Source organism: Antedon bifida, chromosome 9, assembly GCF_963402885.1.
Source record: "Antedon bifida chromosome 9, ecAntBifi1.1, whole genome shotgun sequence".
Taxonomy (NCBI): Eukaryota; Metazoa; Echinodermata; class Crinoidea; order Comatulida; family Antedonidae; genus Antedon; species Antedon bifida.
The window spans coordinates 21,168,850-21,194,822 of record NC_136234.1 but is presented as its reverse complement, the minus strand read 5'-3'; the positions used below and the strand labels follow the sequence as shown (position 1 = coordinate 21,194,822).

At 33.0% G+C, this 25,973-nt stretch overlaps 1 protein-coding gene across 2 annotated transcripts; it reads left to right on the top strand.

Annotated features, from left to right (window-relative positions):
* The first annotated feature begins 690 nt into the window (after nucleotides 1-690).
* Nucleotides 691-22,843, top strand: LOC144852133 (ciliated left-right organizer metallopeptidase-like). 2 transcript variants are annotated; one of them, XM_078709852.1, is made up of 18 exons: nucleotides 691-744; nucleotides 1,417-1,878; nucleotides 2,098-2,200; nucleotides 2,503-2,554; nucleotides 3,462-3,602; nucleotides 4,082-4,195; nucleotides 4,445-4,523; nucleotides 4,987-5,135; nucleotides 17,808-17,873; nucleotides 18,472-18,641; nucleotides 19,013-19,100; nucleotides 19,511-19,609; nucleotides 19,896-20,021; nucleotides 20,230-20,368; nucleotides 20,676-20,817; nucleotides 20,968-21,053; nucleotides 21,389-21,491; nucleotides 21,982-22,843. In XM_078709852.1, exons 2-18 carry the CDS (start codon nucleotides 1,587-1,589, stop codon nucleotides 22,223-22,225), a joined length of 2,193 nt encoding a protein of 730 aa, XP_078565978.1. In that variant the 5' UTR covers nucleotides 691-744; nucleotides 1,417-1,586; the 3' UTR covers nucleotides 22,226-22,843. The 2 variants fall into 2 exon arrangements, with proteins under 2 accessions (XP_078565978.1, XP_078565979.1); XM_078709853.1 differs by having other exon boundaries at nucleotides 692-744; nucleotides 2,113-2,200.
* The last annotated feature ends 3,130 nt before the right edge of the window (nucleotides 22,844-25,973 follow it).

The following is a 25,973-nucleotide window of genomic DNA, read 5'->3' as shown; positions in this document are numbered from 1 at the left end:
TCGAAGTTTCATCTAATGTAAGCTTATGCAGAGAGATGGAAGGATGCCTTTATAGGACAAAATGTCACTTTAGCTAAGGCCACCGATGTAAAAAAAAAAAAAAAAAAATTTCCACTGACTTGAATTGCGTATTGTTTTAATTAATGAGGTTATTCCATATATTCGGGCCAAGCTTTGAAAACGAATGTTCACCAGATGATGATCGGTAAACAAGAGGAACATACAGTTTACATCGCGTACTGACAGGCTAGTACAAACGAGTACCCTAATGGTACACCGAATACCAATCTCGCAGATCGATTTTGCTTTTGTAATTGACTGATCGATCAATTGTGATGATAGTTTAGTGGAATAATTTAGAAGACTAGGATATAAATGGATTGTGACGGATTGTAGATTTAGAATTTTTGATTAAAAAAAGTGTAAACGAAAAGAGTTATTACTAAATATAATAGGTAGACTCCAATAATTAGAAATTATTTTTAAAATGTAGTCTACCAATACCAGATAACTACCAGATAGGCCTAACTGATTGATTTGATAGTAGCGTACTTTGAAGAGCAAAACTCTTATTATTATAAAGAACATTTGAATAATTTTCTTTTCTTCACAAAAGTTTTCACTATCAAAACGTTGATGGCGCTGTCACAAATTCAAGGAAGGAAATGTAAACAAAGAAGAAGTGAAGTTGAGTTGGGTTAACTTTTTGTGTCGTCCAAAGAATAATAAAAGATATTAGATAGGGTAAAGTATGTTAATAGGAATCATTTTAATACTATTTGAACTACAGTAATGCGTTGCTAATCTATACATTCAGGCATGCTATATTATCTCAGTCAGCGCCGGCCAGGCTAGACTAGGCTAGGCCTAGGCTAGTGTACTAGCTAGGCCTTTAGATAAGTAGGCTAGTAGGCCCAGGCCATGCCTAGGCCTAGTTAGCTACAGTGACCAGCAGATTACTTATAGCTCAGTCAGGCTAGTAGTAGGAGGCTTACTAGGCCTAGCTAGGCCTATACTTCTTCTCCTTCAGTCAACTACTTTAGTAGGCATTGCCTAGAATAAGGCATAGAGCACAGGCCTAGCATAGCTCCATTAAAATGGCAAATTCATCAACAAATAATGTAAACAAATAATTTTTTCAGGGAAGAAATATAATGAAAACTCAGGAAAAGTCTACAAACTCTGGGGAACTTTCGAAATATAAAAAGTTCCCCAGTAAAATTCTCAGTCTGGTCATTTCGTTGCCCAATTACCCCAATCCCAAAACAAACGGGTGATTCAAATGTACTTGGTTAAAAGCTTTCTCCGTGTAATGATGCCAGTCATTCATTTATTTTGATAACCCTATTTATAATTGATAAAAATGTATAATTCCTGCTTCATCCGCCACAAACCATATTGTTTTTGTTTTTACAGGAAAGAAAGAAAGTAATTTTCCAGTTAATTTACAGTCGCCATGCTCTAGTTCATGTCACTATGTACAAATCATTGCAAACAAAAATAAACATGGGCAAAGTCTTCATCAATGGTTAAGCATTAGTTCTGTTAACTATATAGAATTGATATGCTTGTACAAATCATTCATCATGAACTATGTTTTATGGTTCTCAAACATTCTGATCATTCTATCAATGGTTGAATCCCACCAACAGGCTGTTCATAAATGCATTCATGATGAACAGCCGACTACTCACGTTCACAGTGCAACCATTAACTATGCTGATCCAACACGTAATAAAAGAGATGCAAGTGCTGTATACAAAAACATACGGATTATGCCATACTATTATGATATTAGTAAATTAAATTCAGAAAGACAAGAAAAAGTGGTAATTGCAGTGGAAAAGGCTAGTAATTTAGTTCAGCATGTTTTATCAGGTAGGTACAGTAAATTTAAAACCTTTTAATTGTTTTTAGGATTACTGAACCTGTAGGAGATGAATCAGGGAGAATGGCAATCTGAGAATGGCACCCCACCCAGAAATATGAATTAACTATTGTACAGGTAGTCTATCCCCACCTCCCGTCCGAACGTCCTGATATGTGAAATTGTTGTTATAGATTAGTTTTAATTTAATTATCAGTGTATTTTGAAAGATTTTTATTTTCAAGTTATCCCTGTGGTTGGCACGCTAATCTTTCCAAGAACTCTAAACGAATACTGTAGTGGAATACTCAGTAGTGGCATTAATCAAGGAAAGTAAGTTGAATGTTATGTTACAATAATGGTAACTGACAACTACCCCTAGGACAACTATCACCTTGGTTCCATAGCCGTTATACTGTGTCTCATAAATGTATGTATAAACTTGGTCAAGGCATTGGTTCAAGTCACATTCTAAAATGTCAGTATTTCTGTAATACAGCTACAGTTACAATACAGCTACAGTTACAGTAGGCATGTGACTACTTTTAAATTCCCTGACAAAAAACAGTTATCACTTCATGTCTAAATGTTTCTAAAATTCATAAGCTTATTTTAATTTTTCGAATGGGTTATAGGTGTTCGTTACCACAGCATGGATATGCATATGAACTCTGTGATTCTGTACAAGTAAGTTAATACATTCTATTCAGTAAACATTTTGAGAATTTTTGCCATGCGAGGTTGTTGATTGAAAATGTGTATTGTGCATCATCTATAACTGTTCTACTACAATGTTTGAGCACTGCCTTTTTGAATGGCCTAGCTTCCTGGTCTAATCCTTGATTTATGATGGATAAATTGAATAAAAGTTTATTTTAGAACAGTGTATGTGTTCTAAAATAATGAATGGTTGTATTTGTTAAATGGAGAGAATGTTTCATGTGATGAAAAGTTGACTGCTATATTTAACTTAAATCTTTCAAGTATAATATTTATTTTGTATGTTCCATTGTTTGAATAAATCCTCTTTTTGTCATTATAAAAAGCGATTAAAACCCAAAATCCTGTTTTTACAAAAGAACAATTTACCATAATTTCTCAAGTGATTCAATTACTCATCTTTCAAGGTCTTATCAACTTCTACTAAACAATGGAATTATTTAAGTAAAAAGTGATTGTAGAATGTACATAATTATTCTGTATGATTTTTAAAAGAAAATAACCCTTTTATGTTTACTTTATTTTCATTTTATTTCAATTCAAATTTATCCTTGTTTAAAACTGAAACTTTTAAAAAATTATTCTTACTGTAAGTATTCCTGTTTTTTAAATTGCATCCAATTGTTAACTCAAGTTCATCTTCACAATCTGAGCTTGTGCATAAATCAGTACTGTAAAATTATATTAAATGCAAAATAAAATAGATTAAATGTTCGAAAAGTTGCAATCTTCTTTAGAAATAGTTAAACACAGGGCAAAAAAAAAAAATAAGATTAAAGCGAGGAGAGAAAAGAACTAAATGAAATCAAATCCTAACCAAACTAAATAATGTTCCAGAATTCAAATTAAAAAATGCGTTTACTTTTATTATTAGATTCCAGATGATCATCTAGAAGGAGCATGGTTGTGGGATTCGACCCAATCCACCCCAGTACATGAGATTAAACCACAGGGCAGTGGTTTACAAAAGACAGATGTTGTTATCTATGTAACATCTATAGACTGTCCATCAGATGTAAGGAAATTTGTCTTGTTAAAGCCTGTTTGCTGGTTCGAATCCAAAGCGTCGGCTTATATGCATTCATGTTTCCAAATTTTTTCCAAATCCCATTCTGCGGCAAATTCTAGTTCCTTGAGTGAAATTAGTAGTTTGAAAAGTTTCTACTTTTAGTGAAAAAAATCGTAACCAACAGAGCAGAGGAAATAAGTTGTCATGGGTTTTCATGAGCACTTACATGAATCGACAAGCTCAGCAGACATGCATTGAAATTGTAAATGGCAGCTATTAACTCTTGTAGTGGAAAGTGTAACACAATTTTTTTCTCTGAGAAACGTTGAAGTCATGCCAACAAATAAGTAGAAACTACTAATTTCAACAACATAGTAAACACAACTGCTTACTAACGCAGGTAGAGATGCATCTGAACTCTACTTATTGCTGGATTGTGAGAGAAACTGAAAATCTGATGTGATTTGTTTATGTTTGTTTTATAGGGTGTACTAGCTGAAGCAAAATATTGCAGAGTAGATCAAAATGGAAGGCCAGTTGCTGGTGTGCTAAACCTGTGTCCACACCAGTTAGATTCTGATCTGGATATACTCACAACAGTATGTTAGACATTTGTTTTATTATTCAAAGGGAGAATCACCACTAAACATGTCCACAAATCTTGCTTACTGCCAAATATCTTCAATTTTGCTCTCAAGTTGTGAAATACGATAACTAATAAACAAACACGGTGTTTCTCATTCATTTCATAACATTACAGTAAAATTTAAAAATATATTAAAACATAACTATGTCAATTCAGGATGTTTTGTTTGGCTTAATGATACTAATATTATATTGTTTTATAGGTAACAATACACGAGATGTTTCATATACTAGGTTTCACACGGCATTTGTATGATAAGTTTAGAGACTGCTCAGATTCAGGTTAGTTTGTTGTTCTTCTTCTTTCAATTCTAACGTAAACAAAATATCAGGATTTTTTTCTTATGGCAACAAAACAACTCCACTCAAAGACTTTATAAAGACTTTGTTTACGTATGGCTATTAATGGCAATATGCCTATGTAAATAAGATAAAGGGAAATACACAAAATCCCATGTAGTAATGTTCAATTCAAAGCAACTTTATTTTATTTCCAAAAGAATAAATTAAGCAGAAGGTTGTTGAAAATGTCACAGTTTACACATGTTTAGAAACTATTATTTATTTTTTGATATGTAAGACCATAAATGTCAAAAGGAGTTTTGTTCTTCATTGTAGAAATTGTTAATATATTCTTATATAAGTGTCTCTTATCCCCTTCATAAGTTCATTAAATATGATGTTCCTTTAGACAAACAATATGAACTATGAACTCTGACCTATAAGATTCTATGATGTATTACAGAAACAGGGTTAGATTGCCCTATACGAGAAAATACATTGGCAACAGACAGTAATGGGCAAACTGTCATGCACACACCTAAGGTACAACAAAAGGCTAAAGAACACTTCAACTGTTCTCAGGAAGACTTCAGTGTTCCTCTAGAAAATCAGGTGAGATAAATAACTTTTTATTTATAATTATTTCAAATTTCTGAATAAATCCAGTTTTTTGGCTATGGTTAAAGTGAGGGGCAATGATTTTATAAGTGAAGCGAGATAGTGAATTCCAATAAAATGATTGATTATTTGTTCCCAGTTGTTTTTAAACGTTAAAGATTAAGATATTTAATTGGTCCATTAAATTGGAAATTAACTTGATTTGGAATAAAACAATAGAAATACAATTTACAAATTGCAAAAAAGAGATTATACAATTGACAATAAGATATTAGGTAAAATGTTAAAATTCTGGTAAAAAAGATTGCAAATTTAAAAAAAATTAGTTTGAATTATACATACATTTACAACAAAGTTCTATATAGATTTGCTTGTAGGTGTAGATTAATGCCACAGATCTATTAAAACTGGAACAATAACATCATAAATTGATGATCTTCTTTCAATTGTATGTGGTCTCTCAATAAGCAAGATTAACAGTTATAGTATACAGTACTACCGTGCTTTGTAATTAATAATTATGATTCCAGTACAAAATATTGTGGTGGTGCTGTGGTATCACTGCTATTAGTTTCTGTATTTCTGCACCACTTGTTCTCAATTTCAGTATATTCATTCCTTGTTGTATCATCAATTGTATTATAGTACACTTCATCATCTGCACTTGTTTGTGGGACAACCATGTTAAGGTTTCTTAAATAATTTACAGTAGGCTGTGGCTTCCTTTGCTGTTTTCTCTTCAATTGTTTATAAAGTATCAAAATCAATAAGAGTCCTAATATGGTAGTAGAGCTTGCCAATAGTATGATTGTTAATGATATATTTTCATCTTTGGTTGTGAATTCTATCTCAGCTGAGGTATTCTGAACATCTTTGGTTGTGAATTCTATCTCAGCTGAGGTATTCTGAACATCAGTACTCACCAGACACTTGACAGTGTATTTACCAGCTGGTAAATTATTGAAGCACCTTTCACTTTGTTGTTTGTCATCATTCTCTTCAAGTTTATCTCCATTTAAACTCCAGTGGTAAATTTTGTCACCAGATCCACCTTCCACATAGCACTTAAAGCAATTAAGCACAGAAGAAGTGTCAGGCATTTCATATGACCTTTTGACCTCCACAATTAATCGAGGATGAACCTTCAATGTTAATGTGTAACACCAGGTTTTTATATAATAGTTATTATATATTTGAAAATGTAAAATACAGTAGAACAATAATCCTTCTCCAGAATAAAAACCTTTGAACATCTGATTATACCTGACATCACTTCCAGTATCAGATCTATGAGATTGTATAATGCTGTGATTTCCTTGGATCCATCCACTTGTGACTTCAGATATGTCTTCCAGTCTGCTTATTTTACATGGAACTACAAACTGTTCTCCATTGATGATGTCTTTCAAACCTTCACAAGAAAATGTGTTACTGTCACTTTGTCTTCTCCATGTGACATCTGATGAATGAATGACATATTGTAATTGATCATCATCTTGACATGTGTATAGTCCTTGTTGTTCAGGAAATGATATCAACAGCGGACATTTAACTGTAGTTATTGTCGTGGTTCGGGAATCCTTAATATTGATTTGCTAGGTTTAGACCATTAAGGTTTGGTTTGTGAAGCCATGTATCCCATGCAACAAAACAATACGCAAGATGAGGCTGCATTTACTCTGTATCATTTATTTTTCTAAACAGGAACAAACCCTGTATAAAACAACGTCATAATTATTATTTTTCCAGCAGTGTAATATAATTTAACAATAAAAACAATCACAAGCAAGCTTACTATAATTATGGTCACTTCACTAATTATCAATTAGTATTACTGTATATAACATTAGTATTACTGTATATAACATTTAACGAACTTATACCTGGATCCAATACACCAATTTCATACTACTAATCACATCAACCTGGTAAGTTATCCAATTAACTTCAACATGGTATGTGATACAACTAACTTCAACATGGTATGTGATACAACTAACTTCAACATGTATGCTATCTAATAAGACAAAGCTGTATATCAAAGAGAAATTATAAACAGTGAATTCATTGTCGTTACAAATAATGAACGATAACAACTTAACTCGGTTATGCACATGGAGTAATACTGTAAAACATTATGGTTGTATAGAAAATAATTATCTACTCACAGTATTGGCGAGAATCCACACTTAAAAGAAATACAGTATATAACATGTCTTACTCAGACAACAACTAAAACAACTTCTGCAGAACCAACGCTCACGCAGCCTATTCGATATAATCATTCACCTGATATGCAAATACGCCCGCGAATACCAGTAGTGAACAATAGCAATGCAATGCAATATATTGCGCCACCAATAATGTAGGTATAAGAAACTTCGGAAGCTTTCCGATCCATTACAATTTCCCCGCTTGGATGCCCTTTTGACCCAAAAGGAGCGAAACAAACAAATTTATTTTTGAAGAGTGGACATGGGTAAACGATATCGATTTTTGTGAACACCTTTTGTAGAACGAGATGATCGCCTTGGAATTACTCCCGAATCATCACGCTCAACATCTATTTGTTTATCAGAATTCACATCTACAACAATCTTAAAACTTTCAACATCATCGTCAGATTCAGACTCACAACTTTCATCTTTATAGTTTACATCCGCTTCTAGACCATCATACGGCAACCACTCATTCCAATCAAAATGTACCGGTTCTTCCACCACACTCCTAGGATCTGATCGCAATCGTCTGCGGTTAACATAATTCAAAGGACCCCCAACTGCAGAGCGGATACCAAAAACGTCTGCTTCTTTGTTAATAGTCTCAACAATATATGAGTGCTCCTCGAACTTATTAGCCAATTTATGTCTAGTATTAAAATGTCTTCGGCGAAGTAAAACCCGATCACCAATTTCTAATATTTCCTTCGGAGAACAAGACTTATAACGATGCTCTTCTTTAGCTGCTGCTGATTTGATTCTACGTGAAACCACTTCATATGCCCTCTTCATGAGATCAGCTTCTTTAGTCAAATAATCCTCAGACCAATCTTGTTCCGCACCTCCAATAAAGTGATCTAATGGAATTAATGGTTCACGACCAAACATAAGAAGATACGGTGTTACACCTGTAACGGTATGAGGGGTGGAATTATACATAAACACAATATGCTGCAGCAATTCGGGCCATTTGTGTCGATCTTTCGGGCTTAAAGAACGCAATAAACTGCATAAGGTCTTGTTGAAACGTTCGCACTGCCCATTACCTGCAGGCCAATACGCCGTAGTGCGAGATTTTGTCATGCCATAAAGACCACATATACCTCGAATAATTTTACCCTCAAAGGATCTACCTTGATCCGAATGTAACCGTGCTGGCACACCATAATGGGAAAACCAATTATCTCTCAATACACGAGCCACTGTATCAGCCGTCTGATCTTTACATGGGACCGCTAGTGAAAACTTACTAAACACATCAGTCATAACAAGAATGTCCTCATAGCCTCCCTTTCCACGATCCATCTTTAAGAAATCTATAGCAAGAATCTCTTCGGGACGAAAGGCTAGAATATGACGAAGAGGGGGTTTGACCGTTGGTGTAGGGACTTTACTAGATACACAACTAAAACACTTGGAAATATGCGTACGTACATCACCGTTCATACCTGGCCAGAAACATCGACGCTTTAGAAGTTGTATAGTCCGTTGAACTCCTTGATGAGCCCATTTATCATGACATAAATCTATAAAAAGATTGCGCAAATTAGTAGGCACTAACAATTGATGAATTTTACCATGGATATCTTCATTGATCTCTCTATACAGAACTCCACAAATCTCTCTATAACTTGTCCACTGTCTCAACCAGCCCAACATTCTAGAATTATCTGTATTGTAGCGGTCACCAGGACACCATTTTTCCATCCATAATTTCCAGATTTCTCCCAATTCCCTATCTTTCTTCTGACATTCTGCCAACTGCTCATGAGAGTAAGAAGGAAAAATAGACAATGCCTTGTTAATACTACGTGATGATTGATCAATCTCAATACATGGTTTACACTTATTAATTGAGGGATGAGAATCAACATATATATTAAGACATGAAGCGATAACTCCTAGATCTGACTTAAAATCTGTACACACGCTAATCGGACGACGACTTAAAGTATCGGCACATTTGTTGCTAGAACCTGGCTTATATTTGATTTCAATATCGAACATAGCTAACTGAGAGACCCATCTCATTTCTGTAGCGCCAAGCTTTGCAGTTTTTAAATGCGCTAAAGGATTATGATCAGTAAAAATGGTAACCTTTGAACCCTGAATGTAAGAAGCGAATTTATCCACCACTGCCCATTTTAGCCCCAACAACTCCAACTTAAAACTCGATAAATCAGGGTATCGGCATTCAGCACCACGAAGACTTCTACTTGCATAAGCAATTGGATGAAGAGAACCATTAGAGTCCTGCAACAAGCAAGCACCTAAACCTTTCAAACTGGCATCTACTTCAATAACAAATGGTTCATCAAATTTGGGATATACAAGAACTGGGGGTTTAGTTAAAGCATTTTTTAATTCAACAAATACAGCTTCTTCAATTTCAGTCCAACGAAACCTGTAGGCCTTCCCCGCTTGTGTGTCAGACAACCGGGTTACCAAATGCAAAGGCGCAGCAATTTTGGCATAATTACAAATAAACTTTCGATAGTATGAAGAGAGTCCCAGAAATGATTTAAGTTCAGTAATGCTTTTTGGCGTTGGCCAGGTCAGTATCTTTTCTATTTTCCCATAGTCTACAGCAACTCCAGCAGATGAAATAACATGACCCAAATAGGTTACCTCCGTCTTAAAGAAATCGCACTTCTTGCCCTTAACCTTTAACCCATACTTATACAATCTAGACAACACATTTTCTAATCTAGATAAATGTTGTTTAAACGAAGAAGAAAATATCAAAATGTCATCCAAGTACAACACAATCTGAGTCAAATTCATGTCGCCTAATACATATTCCATTACACGTTGAAATGTTCCCGGGCTATTAGACAGACCCTGCGGCATACGAACAAATTCATACAGTCCCCAAGGAACCCTAAATGCAGTTTTATTAATAGATTCGTCTGCCATTATAATTTGGAAAAATCCATGAGATAAATCTAAGGTAGAAAAATAACAAGACCCAGTGAGTACTTCTAAAACCTCATCAATGCGTGGTAGGGGAAATGAATCTTTCAACGTTTGGAAATTCAACTTCCTATAATCAACGCACATGCGCAAAGACCCGTCTTTCTTTTTGACCAACACAATGGGACTTGCAAATTCGCTCTTGGACGGCCTAATTATTCCCTGGTCTAACATTTCTTGTAACATAGACTTAACACTTGATATAGAATGAGGAGGAATACGACGATATGGTAGTCTAATTGGAGTTTCATCTTTTAAATTGATAACATGAGGAATAACATCACACTTTCCAACATCAAAAGCACTATGAGAAAAAACATGATTATATTTGGACAATAGGTTAGTCACTAGTTGAGTTTCCACACAATCAAGGTTACCGTTGATAATTACCCCAGGCGGTAACTGCTGGCTCTCAGAATTTAACTCGGTACCACAAAAAGAATTAGAATAAGAGTGATTAATGTCATATAACTTACGCACAGAACCAACGGATACAAGTCGACTTTGGGTGTGGTCACTAAATTTACAATCATCAATATCAGATTTTACACTACCGTCAACAATGTCTGAATGTGAATCACAAGGAACAGTCACGTCAGAATGTTGCAAAGAAACTAAGATACTTGATTCATCCTCATCTACTTGCAAAAGAATTTCAGCCTTTCTATTCCATGGAGCATCAACATGTGTAGCTGTTACCTGTGAAAGATCACGTAATAGATGGAAACCTTGTAATTCGCGTAAAATGTTACACCCAATCAAAACAGGATATTCATTACTATGATTAGTTACAGTGACAGCATCTGAAACTACCAAAAAGCTACCAGTTAACTTTTGTTCACCTATAACAATGGGAATTTCTACATATCCTTCGATTGGAACCTCCACCCCACAAACACCGATAACATTCATGAAAAGTCCATTAACAGATCCCAGCTCTCCAACAATTGACTTTAACTGCTTATTATAGACCGATGACGGAATTATTGAAGCTTCAGCCCCTGTATCCAAGATACAACCTAACTCAGTTGAGCCTATTCTAACGATAGTACATGGACTTCTGGCTACTAATTTATCTACTAAAACAGCATCGGAACATTTCAAGGACTGGGCGTTAGACATATTTCCATTATTGTCCGTGGCAACAACAGGGATATGAACTTCACGTTCAACATTACCAGTTGGAATTGGATGATTGGCTTGTGACTTAGAAACAGTATTAATTATATCTTGAGTAGGCGTATCTGAATCACTACGTTGGATACCCGGAGTATTAGAATTACTACTACGATTCTTATGTGGACATGCATATGAATAATGACCTCTTCCTCTACAAAACCAACACAACCCAGAAGGTATTTCACAATCAGATTTGGTATGACCATTTTTACCACAATTGTAACATTTTAAAGGACCTGTAGAATTTTGATTAAACTTAGGTGGACTAGATATAAATTGGGAACGCTGAATTTCGCTAATTTGTTTCTTTAATGCTTGCAATTCTCGCTTTACTTCTGATAGTTCTGAGGGCCGTTCATTACATTCTACGCCATGTGCACGCGGATTTGTCCTAACAATATCAATTTTATACAACTCAAGAACTTCTTCGCGCATATCAAAAAAAGATTTTCCTCTAAAAGCTAGCTCAATGCGACGTAATTCACGCTTAACTGTAGGATCACGAACACCGTCCACTAAACGCTGCTTTAAAGTAGTATCTTGAAGATGTCTCAAAGCGGATTGCTCAGAGGGGCGAGACGCTTCGACAAGTTGGGAGTACAATTTCATTAAAGAAAGGCTATATTCAGCCAAGGTTTCACCCGGTAACAATTGCCTAGAATAGAATGCTGAACTATATGATGCAACAGAATCCTCCGATTTAAAAGCGAGTTCTAAAATTCTTATAGCCGCTTTCACATTCTTCCCATTTTCACACATGCTCATACTGCATTTAACCTCATCCTTCGCACAGCCACCAAGATGACTAATCAGGGTATCGTATCGATCATCATCGCCCAACGAATAATGATCACAATAAATTCGAAAATCTTCAAGCCATTCTTTTAACGTAAGGTCCCCAGGAGATCTTGGAACACCCTTAAATTTTACTAACTTAATCGGAGGAGCTTTCTGAACCGAAACGCCTTTTAAAACATTAGTTAATGCCGCAATCATATCATTAACGCCATCGCCGCTTGCAGCTGCTTCAGATTTAGATTCGCCTAGCGACATTGCAGAAGGTGAATTTGTGACAATATTATAGTAACTACAAATACTTTAAACACTACTACAATAAACAGAGTTTCAATACAAAAAATAAGTATCGTAAATGTAATACAAAAGTAACAATATTTCATATAAGGTAAGTATAAGCATCAATTCACAACATCATCTTAAATAACAACACGCTGGCTGCCATGTCCATCGGAACAAAGATTCTGTAATATATATAAAACCATACACTTTCCGTTCTAAAATTAAATTAAGTTCATAAATCTTATCTGTCCAATACTCCTTGTCTTATGCACGATCCAGGGTTTGGTAAAACAATTGTTGAAAATACACAATGCAATCCTCCTTCAGGAACGCTTGAAACGTTGCATCCATCCTGTCCGTGACGCCAATTTGTCGTGGTTCGGGAATCCTTAATATTGATTTGCTAGGTTTAGACCATTAAGGTTTGGTTTGTGAAGCCATGTATCCCATGCAACAAAACAATACGCAAGATGAGGCTGCATTTACTCTGTATCATTTATTTTTCTAAACAGGAACAAACCCTGTATAAAACAACGTCATAATTATTATTTTTCCAGCAGTGTAATATAATTTAACAATAAAAACAATCACAAGCAAGCTTACTATAATTATGGTCACTTCACTAATTATCAATTAGTATTACTGTATATAACATTAGTATTACTGTATATAACATTTAACGAACTTATACCTGGATCCAATACACCAATTTCATACTACTAATCACATCAACCTGGTAAGTTATCCAATTAACTTCAACATGGTATGTGATACAACTAACTTCAACATGGTATGTGATACAACTAACTTCAACATGTATGCTATCTAATAAGACAAAGCTGTATATCAAAGAGAAATTATAAACAGTGAATTCATTGTCGTTACAAATAATGAACGATAACAACTTAACTCGGTTATGCACATGGAGTAATACTGTAAAACATTATGGTTGTATAGAAAATAATTATCTACTCACAGTATTGGCGAGAATCCACACTTAAAAGAAATACAGTATATAACATGTCTTACTCAGACAACAACTAAAACAACTTCTGCAGAACCAACGCTCACGCAGCCTATTCGATATAATCATTCACCTGATATGCAAATACGCCCGCGAATACCAGTAGTGAACAATAGCAATGCAATGCAATATATTGCGCCACCAATAATGTAGGTATAAGAAACTTCGGAAGCTTTCCGATCCATTACATTATCATTTCTGTCAAATAATAGTCTGAGATGTGCTTTTTAGAGTTGTCTTTAATAGTAAAATCAGTTGTAATTGTCTTAACAAGTTGATAAATTTCACTTGATGGTATGATTTTCACAGATTGAACAGAGCTATAGGAATAATGATAATAATAATAATAATAATTATCAAACTGAACAAACTTGTCTGCAACTCCATGTCTGAATATCAGCAAGCAGGTCACCATTACAAAGACGCTATTAAAAGATTTCAAAGACATCTTACAAACTACTGTAGTTTGGTCTGTTTCAGAGAATCAAAGTAATATCAGTGTTAAGTGTTTGTGCGTGATGTTTGTACTTGGTACACAGTATCGATTCATCATTTTGCAACAAGGAAGCAACAGAATTCTTTTGTTTTCATTTTTAATGTTAATATCAAAACTTTATTTTTAAATCCTCAATTTAACTAAAAAACAGTGCATGTTTCATTTGATTGAATAGTACAACAGTATTACACAATACTGCCACCAGGTGGCGAGATAACTTGATCAAAATGGATTTTTTTTATTTCATACGCATCCAACAGCATGTAACTCACCAATAAACTATTCTATTATTTATCGTGTTTATAAACTAAGTATCATTTGGAGCTTAGAGAGTGGAGCTGAAAGAACCCTGGCACTAGGTCAGGATTAGAAGGCAAGCATGTTTAATAACCACCAAGCTACACTAAAAAACTAAAAATAAAAATGTTTTCTTTTGTCAGTTTTTGTCATCCTGTTTAAACCTTTTTAATTAAGAATTAAATATACAGTATTTTCCTTTCTGGTAATCTATAGGAATAATGCTAACATTCAACAAGCATCACAGCATAGCATAATGTTTGGTCTGTCTTTGACTGGTTTGATTTTCTGTCAGCTGTATCAGTACTGCATTCTTCTTAAATTATGATTACACTACAAAATAATGTGGTACTTCAGTGTCATTTCTGATGTCATCTTCTCTGCTGTTAGTTTCTGTATTTTTACACATTCTGGTCTCAATGGCAGATGATTCATTTCTTGTTAGATCATCAATCACATCCATCTCTGCATCTTCATTTTCCTGTGGAACATTCTTCTTAACAAGCACGTCACTGTTTGTTTGATAATACACAGCAGGTTGTGACTGGTTGTTACGCAGCGCTTCAGTGTCATTTCTGATGTCATCTTGTGTGTAGTTGTCGGTAGATACATTCGAAATGTCATCAATCACATAGTATATCTCTGCATCTTCACTTGTCTGTGAAACATTATCTTGGGCAACCATGTTACTGTCTCTTGAATATACAATATGTTCTGGCTGCTTGTGATGTGGCACTTTCGTGTCATTTCTGATGTCATCTGTGCAGTTAGTTTCTGTATTTCTACACCTCTTGGGCTCAGTACTGTCAGTAGATATATTTGAAATGTCATCAATCACATCCATCTCTGCATCGTCACTTGTCTGTGAAACATTGTCTTGGACAACCATGTTAATGTTCCTTGAATAATACACAGCAGGTTGTGGCTGATTGTGATATTTTCTCCACAATTGTAGGTAAAGTACCAATATCAATACAATCCCCAAGATTATGGTAGAGCTTGCCAATATCATGTTTGTTAATAAACACGAATTGTTATTTTCTTTAGTTCTCAATTCTGTTTCTTTGGCAGTGAATTCTACCTCAGCTAAAGTATTCTGAACATCTTTGGTTGTGAATTCTATCTCAGCTGACATATTCTGAACATCAGTACTCACCAGACACTTGACAGTGTATTTACCAGCTGGTAAATTATTGAAGCACCTTTCACTTTGTTGGTTTTCATCATCCTCTGCAAGTTTATCTCCATTTAAACTCCAATGGTAAATTTTGTTGTCACCAGATCTACCATCTGCGTAGCATTTAAAGCAATTAAGCACAGGAGAAGTGTCAGGCATTTTATATAACCTTTTGACCTCCACAATTAATCGAGGATGAACCTTCAATGTTAGTGTGTTGCACCAAGTTTTTGTAAAATTGTTATTATATATGTGAACACTTAATAAAACACAGTAGAACAATATACCTTCTCCAGAATAAAAACCTTTAAATGTCTGATTATAACTGACATCACTGCCGGTATCTGATCTATGAGAATGTATAATGCTGTGATTTCCTTGGATCCATCCACTTGTGACTTCAGATTTGCCTGCCAGTCTGCTTATTTTACATGGAACTATAAAATCTTCTCCATTGATGATGTCTTTAAAACCTTCACAAGAAAATGTGTTTCTGTCTATTTGTCTTCTCCATGTGACATCTGATGAATGAATCACATATTCTAATTGATCATCATCTTGACATGTATATAGTCCTTGTTGGTCAAGAAATGATATCAACAGTAGACATTTAACTGTAGTGGGCTTTTCTGTCAAATAATAGTGTGAGAGGTGCTTTTCAGAGTTGTCTTTAATAGTAAAATCAGTTGTAATTGTCTTAACAAATTGGTAAATTTCACTTGATGGTATGATTTTCACAGATTGAACAGAGCTTAAATAGTGTTGATAAAAATAATAATGATTATCAAACTGAACAAACTTGTCTGCAACTCCATATCTGAATATCAGCAAGCAGATCACCATTACAAAGATGCTATTAATAGATTTCAAAGACATCTTACAAACCAACTGTAGTTTGGTCTGTTTTGGAGAATCAAAGTAATATTAGTGTTAGTGTTTGTACTTACTACAAAGTATCGATTTATCATTTTGCAACAAGGAAACAACCAAATTCCTTTGTTTTTGTTTTTAATATCAATATCAAAACTTTTTTTAAATGCTCACGTTAACTAAAAAAACAGTGCATGTTTGTTTGATTTAATAGTACAACAGTATCACACAATACTGCCACCAGTTGGCAAGATACTTAATCACAATGGATTTTTTTTTTCATACGCATCTAACAGCAAGTAACTTGCCAATTACAGGATGGATAAACTATTTTATATTTTATCGTGGTTATAAACTAAGTGTCATTGGGAGCTTAGATAGTGGAGCTGAAAGAGTTGTGATTTACAACCCTGGCACTAGGTCAGGATTGGAAGGCAAGCATGTTTAATAGCCACCAAGCTACACTAAACAACTTTTGTCAGTTTTTGTCATCCTGTTTAAACCTTTTTTTTAATTAAGAATTAAATAAATTTTCTTTTCTGGTAATTTATAGGAATAATGCTAACATTCAACAAGCATCACAGCATAGCATAATGTTTGGTCTGTCTTTGACTGGTTTGATTTTCTGTCAGCTGTATCAGTACTGCATTCTTCTTAAATTATGATTACACTACAAAATAATGTTGTACTTCAGTGTCATTTCTGATGTCATCTTCTCTGCTGTTAGTTTCTGTATTTTTACACATTCTGGTCTCAATGGCAGAAGATTCATTTCTTGCTAGATCATCAATCACATCCATCTCTGCATCTTCATTTTCCTTTGGAACATTCTCCTTAACAACCATGTCACTGTTTGTTTGATAATACACAGCAGGTTGTGACTGGTTGTTATGCAGTGCTTCAGTGTCGATTCTGATGTCATCTTGTGTGTAGTTGTCAGTAGATACATTTGAAATGTCATCAATCACATAGTATATCTCTGCATCTTCACTTGTCTGTGAAACATTATCTTGGGCAACCATGTTATTGTCTCTTGAATATACAACATGTTCTGGCTGCTTGTGATGTGGCAATTAACTACTTTTTGTTATCTTTTTAAACAACTGCTTATACAATTACAGCAAGCTTGTTTGGATAATCATGTGATACGTAGGTTTATCTCATAAACTTCTACATTGAAACAAAGGCATACAGTATTGCAGTGAAGAAATGTACAGTATCAATGTATGATTGATATGATCCCTAAAGTTTAATTGAAGAAAAGTGAGGTTTTTTTTCAATTATTTTGTGTAATTTTAGTTGTATTTATAGCTCCATGGTTGTATTATTAATGGATTTTCTTTATTGTCAACAGCAATCTCGTTCACACTGGGAAATGAGAGTAATGGCTGGATCTATCATGGCACCTGTTATTACAGAGGTAAGAATGCCAGTGTGAACTGAATTTAAACTCTAAAAAGAATTTAGAAAACAGATTTCCGTTTAAGTAAAGAATCTTGATGTTGAAAGTGGGAACTATATTTATTTTAATTGGGTAATGTCATAGCCTGTTCTGGATCATATACAATGTTGGTTGATGTAGAAGAGGACATTGAATTTGTCCATTCCAGAACTGTATCCTTTTAATACACTTTTAGCAAAAGTTTTGAGATTATAGGAATTTAGAACTTTCACTTTATTGAAATCGTTTTACTTCAGTGAGTTTTTTCTTTTAGTATATTTAAACTGTTTAAAATAATTTGACCCTCAAATGTGAACATACCGTTTCAAAGTTATCATTGTCGTATTAAGGCCTTTGTCATATTAACACCTAACAACCTCCTAAACTGCCCTTGAGGAGTGCGATCAACACACTTAAATTTGGTAAACTTCTACACACCAATATACAAACGGCACACCTACAGCATCCCTGAATGTATTGAGGAGTGCAATTGATAGCACACCTACCATCTTCAAAAGATGAGGCCTGCATATTGAAATAGATGCATCTATCAGCATTATTTTAATTTATTTTCTAGGCCCATGTAACATTTCTGGATCCTATCACTCTTGCATTGTTTGAAGATACAGGTTGGTACAAGGCTAACTTTGAGCATGCTCAGAGCATATTGTGGGGCATGAATGCAGGCTGTGACTTTGGACTACCTGACACCTGTACAGATTCACCTTTCTTTTGCACCAATGAAAGGTAAAAACATTTATTTTAATAATTTGGTTTTTCATTCAAAAGTCTCAACAAGGAATATGTAAGAATTAGTCTACTGCAGTTACTGCAGTAACTTCATTTTTTTACTTTTTAAACTTGCTTATACAATTGTTTAGTAAGCTTTTTTTGGATAATAATCGCCCATACTATTTTATGGCAGCGACTCATAAATATCTTTATTGAAACAATCTAAAATGATACGTTATTGCAGTAAAGAAATCAATGTTTAGATTTTTTACAGAAATTGTTTACCACGATTATTTATAGAAAGTAGAGAACTCTGTCAAAATAACATTGAAACTTTCTTTTTTTATTGATTGAAAGTAAATTAATTTCTGTTTTGTTTTTTTCAGTTTACCAGGATGTCATTACCTTCATAATGATAAAGCAAGCTGCTCCACTACCACTTATTTAGATTCTTGTCTTCTTTTTAAAGTCACGGTAAGAAAAAATATTTGAAGTACTCTTGATATTCACAGTTTGTAGCCTAAATAGAACTAAACTAAAATATCCTTGAAAGAAAGAGTGGAGCTGCAAAAGTAAATGGTCGATTACCCCATGATTTTGAACTACATTCCCAGAAAATTATCGTGAGATTATTTGATTGATGATTTCAGTAAACTTTTGCAGTGTTATGACTTCATATGGCAAGATACACATTCTCAAATTTGGCAATTTACATGATAGGTACATGAGTCACATAGTGGACACTAGGCCAACTCAGACTACGACGTATGACAAGGCCCGACAAGTCATCTTGTCGAGAGAAAATTAAACTTCATATGACACTGTTTAAGTTGGCCTTTACAAATCAAAAAGTACTTGTTGAATAATTCATTTCATCTTTGTAGGAATCTTGTTTTGTGGAAAAATATGTTTCTGAAGATTCAGAACATAGTGAAGAGCAGTTTGGCATTGGTAGCAAGTGTTTTGTCAGCAACTTAAATCAAGTAGGTTCGAATTAGTAAATATATTGTATTCAGTATCGTGGTCAGGTTTTAATGAATATAGAGAATAATGAATATATAAATAACCTGAATATTAATGACATAAAGGTCGTGGTAATTACTCTTGAGAACAATCTGTTCTCAGTAATCATATATACTGTTTATTGCAGGGACTGCCTTATAAACACTACATAAACAAAACTGAAATTATGCAATCAAATATATTTAGCATGCTGCAGTAGAATAATTTTGACATGATCCCTAAATTAACATATTTGTTGATATATAGACGTCTACAGAAGATGATCTGAGAGGGCAGTGTTACCAAACCCGATGCAACATAGAGCAAGGAACTTATGAGATCTCAGTTGGTGAATCGCAATGGTATACTTGTCAATCTGACAATGTTCTTTCAGTAAGTCACCTTTGTTTCCCTGCATCACTAGAAAAAAATTCTAAATAACTGGTTCGTCAGGTCACAAAGTAACTAATCAGACTTTTATCATTTACAATGGTAATAATACTACGGTTGGACTCTACCGTAACCAGATACATTTCGTTTCTTGATAAACTGTCAACTTGCTGGCCAGTATCAATTGATATACATTTTTTTCTATTTTCAGATCAGTGGTTATAGTGGTCAAGTTTATTGTCCTTCATTTGAGTTAATTTGTCACAAATTGTCTTCCATACTTACTCTTATAAATACCCTTCCAGTCATTACTGAACCCAGCACATTGCCTCCTACCACCAGGAATGAAGGTAAACTGTCACATTCTATTATAATATAAAGTAAAGTTTGCCATATTTTTTATATAATTATCTGTGTGTTTGACTTGATGGAAGGCATGAACCACAGTGCTCGATACAAAAGCAGAGCGACATAAATAAATAAAAAGAAATCAATATTTTGTTTGCACACTACAGACTGTTACTGGTTGAGTCAGATAATTTGTTATTGACAATTAAAACATAGATTAAACCCTTTATCTTGAATGTCAATGTTCTTAAAATGTTGTACACATTGTCTATGGATGTCCATGCTTATTTTTTCAAATATTTTTGACAGGGACCGAAGTAAAAGGCAAAGATGACGATATAGTAATTGAGGTTGAGTTTAATGACACATCTAATTCACTTGATGAACAACAAGATGAGGAATTCTTAGATGCTGTCAATCAAATGGTTCTTACATTAACTAATATATCACAGTAAGTGCAATAACACTGATCAGATGTATCTATTACAGACATTGTGAAAAATACAAACAATATGTAATGTCATGGTTCAAATGTATTTATAATTTATAATATTAATCCAAATACCAGATTGTTTTAATATTTTTCTATTTCTACTGTTAGGGATCGATTGGAAGTGTATGAGATGAAAATCATGAATGATGATATCTTTGTAACATTAAAAATACAACATGCAACTCCTCAATGTAGTAAGTATTATTTGTATTTTTAAAATAAATTTAGGTCTTCTGTGTGAGCTCTTTAAAATGTTTTCTTAACCTCTTGACCTGTAACTTGTGTAATTTAACCTGTTTAAATGGTTCCTAATTAATATTTTAAACTAAACAATTTTAAAATGGAGTAATAAAAAAAAACACTTTTACCATTGATTCTAGGCAGCCCAACAAACTATATCATGTACAAATAATAAATAGATTGAACAAACAAACAAAATTGAATGTTGTATGGTATGATTTTGCGTAGTATGGTTTCCTATGTTTTAAAAGCAAGTGTTTTACCATGTTATTCTCACTTTTTTTTTCAGGAATATCTTCATATGATGTATACAACTCATTAGAAACTGCTGTTGAATCTGGCACCTTTATAGTCTCTCATGACAACCAAAGTTTCACAGCAATAACAATAAGGTATTTTTTTTATTTATTTCAACAATATTAATAGAAGATGATCCTTCCATTCTTTAATATTAAATCTTTATTTGTCCACTTATTTTCAGATTGAAAATTCTTTTTCCACTGGCAAATAAATACATATAACATATTAAAAAACAATTACATTTCAATGTTTTAAAAATATTAAAACATTACAATATTAAAAATATAAAATACCATAATAATAATAAATGGTGCTTATATAGAGCATTATGCAAGGCCCCAATGTGCTTAACAAAAGAAATAAAAAGCAGAAAACTATAAGAAAAAAAGAGTTTAAACGGGTTGATTTTTCAGAGCAGCCTTAAAATATAAGCGATTGAAGAAAATAAATTAAAATACAATATTGCTAAAATATTTAAAAATTGCTATAAATATATACCGTATGCCGTATTTTCTACAAAATGAATACAAATCTTTGGTGTTTTGATTAAAAAGGCGTATTATATTATTATTATTTTTGTAGGATAGTTGAAGACTTCATTACAACAGATTCTAAAGGGTCGTCATCTGCAATAGTATGGGTGTTGTCAGCAATCGCTGCTGCTCTTCTTCTCGCTGTGTTTCTATGTGTTTGTAAACGGAAGGCGTTTTCACACAGAGTTGCTCCTCTTGACACCCATGGAACAAGTAATGTTAATCCTCAACCAGATGCCAAAACAAAAACTCGTAGAAAAAGGTCACAGTCTATTAAGTTACAATCTAAATAAGTGTACTGTTTAGCAGCTGACAGTTTTATATACCGTATTTATTCAAATACACGCCGTGGGAAATTTATTGTTTGGGAGGCGTTTTTTATGTAATGGTAACATGTAGTGTAATCGAATGAATTCTACCTAAATACAAAAAAAAGCACAATTAATATGAAGTGGTAAACAAAATGCGTTAGGTCAGTTGTACTGTAGATTATGAATGTTAAAAACAAATAGAAATGTGTTGTGATACAATATTGTGTGTATATTCGTATGGCGGGCCATACAAATTTGTTTTCAAAAGCAAATGTCATACACATGGGGTATCAAAATGACCCCAATTGTACAGGGAAGGTTTTAATTTGAATTTCTCCAGTGAGGATTAGAGTTAAGGGTGAGGAAATGCCAGTGAGGATTAGAGTTAAGGGTGAGGAAATGCAGCACAAAAATGACCAGAATTGCACTGGCAATGTTTTAAACTACATTTTTACGTGGAGTTTGGTTAAGTATCTAATTATGTATGTTGAGTTTATGTGTTTAATGAAAGTATATTTTTATAATACATGAATTTTATTATATTTGTTTTAAACAATTTAATGTTTTCATAATGAAAAATAAACCTATATTTTTCACTGATGTGTTTTGCGCATGTTACCTCAATACATATTTTAAGTACTCTAACAGGGATTTTTTCGAAAAATTGCTAAAATATCAAGTGTTTGAAAAAAAAAATTTAATTTTTATGCGATAATATTGCTGTATATGATCATACAACATCTTATAGTTCCATAGAAATCATTTATGTCGATAAAAATATAAGGGTCGAAAATTGGCCATTTTAAAAAAAAATCCCTGTACTATAGTAAGGGATTTTTTCGAAAAATGGCCAAAATATCAAGTGTTTAAAATTCAATTTTTATGCGATAATATTGCTGTATATGATCATACAACATCTTATAGTGCCATAGAAACCATTTATGTCGAAAAATAAAAGGGTCGAAAAATGGCCATTTTTGGAAAAAATCCCTGTCCTATAGTAAGGGATTTTTTCCGAAAAATGGCCAAAATATCAAGTTTTTAAAATTCAATTTTTATGCGATAATATTGCTGTATATGATCATACAACATCTTATAGTGCCATAGAAATCATTTATGTCGAAAAATAAAAGGGTCGAAAATTGGCCATTTTAAAAAAAAATCCCTGTACTATAGTAAGGGATTTTTTCGAAAAATTGCCAACATATCAAGTGTTTAAAATTCAATTTTTATGCGATAATATTGCTGTATATGATCATACAACATCTTATAGTGCCATAGAAATTATTTATGTCGAAAAATAAAAGGGTCGATGGCCAAAATATCAAGTTTTTAAAATACAATTTTTATGCCATAATATTGCTGTATATGATCATACAACATCTTATAGTGCCATAGAAACCATTTATATCGAAAAATAAATGGGTCGAAAATTGGCCATTTTTGGAAAAAATCCCTGTACTATAGTAAGGGATTTTTTCGAAAAATTGCCAAAATATCAAGTGTTTAAAATTCAATTTTTATGCGATAATATTGCTGTATATGATCATACAACATCTTATAGTGCCATAGAAATTATTTATGTCGAAAAATAAAAGGGTCGAAAATTGTCCATTTTTGGAAAAAATTCCTGTACTATAGTAAGGGATTTTTTCGAAAAATGGCCAAAATATCAAGTTTTTAAAATACAATTTTTATGCCATAATATTGCTGTATATGATCATACAACATCTTATAGTGCCATAGAAACCATTTATATCGAAAAATAAAAGGGTCGAAAATTGGCCATTTTTGGAAAAAATCCCTGTACTATAGTAAGGGATTTTTTCGAAAAATGGCCAAAATATCAAGTTTTTAAAATACAATTTTTATGCGATAATATTGCTGTATATGATCATACAACATCTTATAGTGCCATAGAAATTATTTATGTCGAAAAATAAAAGGGTCGAAAATTGGCCATTTTTAAAAAAAATCCCTGTACTATAGTAAGGGATTTTTTCGAAAAATAGCCAAAATATCAAGTTTTTAAAATACAATTTTTATGCGATAATATTGCTGTATATGATCATATAACATCTTATAGTGCCATAGAAACCATTTATGTCGAAAAATAAAAGGGTCGAAAATTGGCCATTTTTTGAAAAAATTCCTGTACTATAGTAAGGGATTTTTTCGAAAAATGGCCAAAATATCAAGTTTTTAAAATACAATTTTTATGCCATAATATTGCTGTATATGATCATACAACATCTTATAGTGCCATAGAAACCATTTATATCGAAAAATAAAAGGGTCGAAAATTGGCCATTTTTGGAAAAAATCCCTGTACTATAGTAAGGGATTTTTTCGAAAAATGGCCAAAATATCAAGTTTTTAAAATACAATTTTTATGCCATAATATTGCTTTATATGATCATACAACATCTTATAGTGCCATAGAAACCATTTATATCGAAAAATAAAAGGGTCGAAAATTGGCAATTTTTGGAAAAAATCCCTGTACTATAGTAAGGGATTTTTTCGAAAAATGGCCAAAATATCAAGTTTTTAAAATACAATTTTTATGCCATAATATTGCTGTATATGATCATACAACATCTTATAGTGCCATAGAAATTATTTATGTCGAAAAATAAAAGGGTCGAAAATTGGCCATTTTTAAAAAAAATCCCTGTACTATAGTAAGGGATTTTTTCGAAAAATGGCCAAAATATCAAGTTTTTAAAATACAATTTTTATGCGATAATATTGCTGTATATGATCATATAACATCTTATAGTGCCATAGAAACCATTTATGTCGAAAAATAAAAGGGTCGAAAATTGGCCATTTTTTGAAAAAATCCCTGTACTATAGTAAGGGATTTTTTCGAAAAATGGCCAAAATATCAAGTTTTTAAAATACAATTTTTATGCCATAATATTGCTGTATATGATCATACAACATCTTATAGTGCCATAGAAATTATTTATGTCGAAAAATAAAAGGGTCGAAAATTGGCCATTTTTGGAAAAAATCCCTGTACTATAGTAAGGGATTTTTTCGAAAAATTGCCAAAATATCAAGTTTTTAAAATACAATTTTTATGCCATAATATTGCTGTATATGATCATACAACATCGTATAGTGCCATAGAAACCATTTATATCGAAAAATAAAAGGGTCGAAAATTGGCCATTTTTGGAAAAAATCCCTATACTATAGTAAGGGATTTTTTCGAAAAATGGCCAAAATATCAAGTTTTTAAAATACAATTTTTATGCCATAATATTGCTGTATATGATCATACAACATCTTATAGTGCCATAGAAATTATTTATGTCGAAAAATAAAAGGGTCGAAAATTGGCCATTTTTCGAAAAAAATCCCTGTACTATAGTAAGGGATTTTTTCGAAAAATGGCCAAAATATCAAGTTTTTAAAATACAATTTTTATGCGATAATATTGCTGTATATGATCATACAACATCTTATAGTGCCATAGAAACCATTTATATCGAAAAATAAAAGGGTCGAAAATTGGCCATTTTTTGAAAAAATCCCTGTACTATAGTAAGGGATTTTTTCGAAAAATGGCCAAAATATCAAGTTTTTAAAATACAATTTTTATGCGATAATATTGCTGTATATGATCATACAACATCTTATAGTGTCAATTTAATTTTTAGATTAGAATGAGTGCATAAACACAAAAAATAATAATTAGAAAGTCACAATTCAATACATT

What these genes read in the sequence shown, in the direction of transcription:
- LOC144852133 (XM_078709852.1), top strand. Translation starts at nt 1,587, where the DNA reads ATGAACTATGTTTTATGGTTCTCAAACATTCTGATCATTCTATCAATG. An exon ending in AGTTCAGCATGTTTTATCAG is followed by an intron (nt 1,879 to 2,097) that starts GTAGGTACAGTA and finishes GTATTTTGAAAG; the next exon opens with ATTTTTATTTTCAAGTTATC. An exon ending in TTGTCAGCAACTTAAATCAA is followed by an intron (nt 19,610 to 19,895) that starts GTAGGTTCGAAT and finishes GTTGATATATAG; the next exon opens with ACGTCTACAGAAGATGATCT.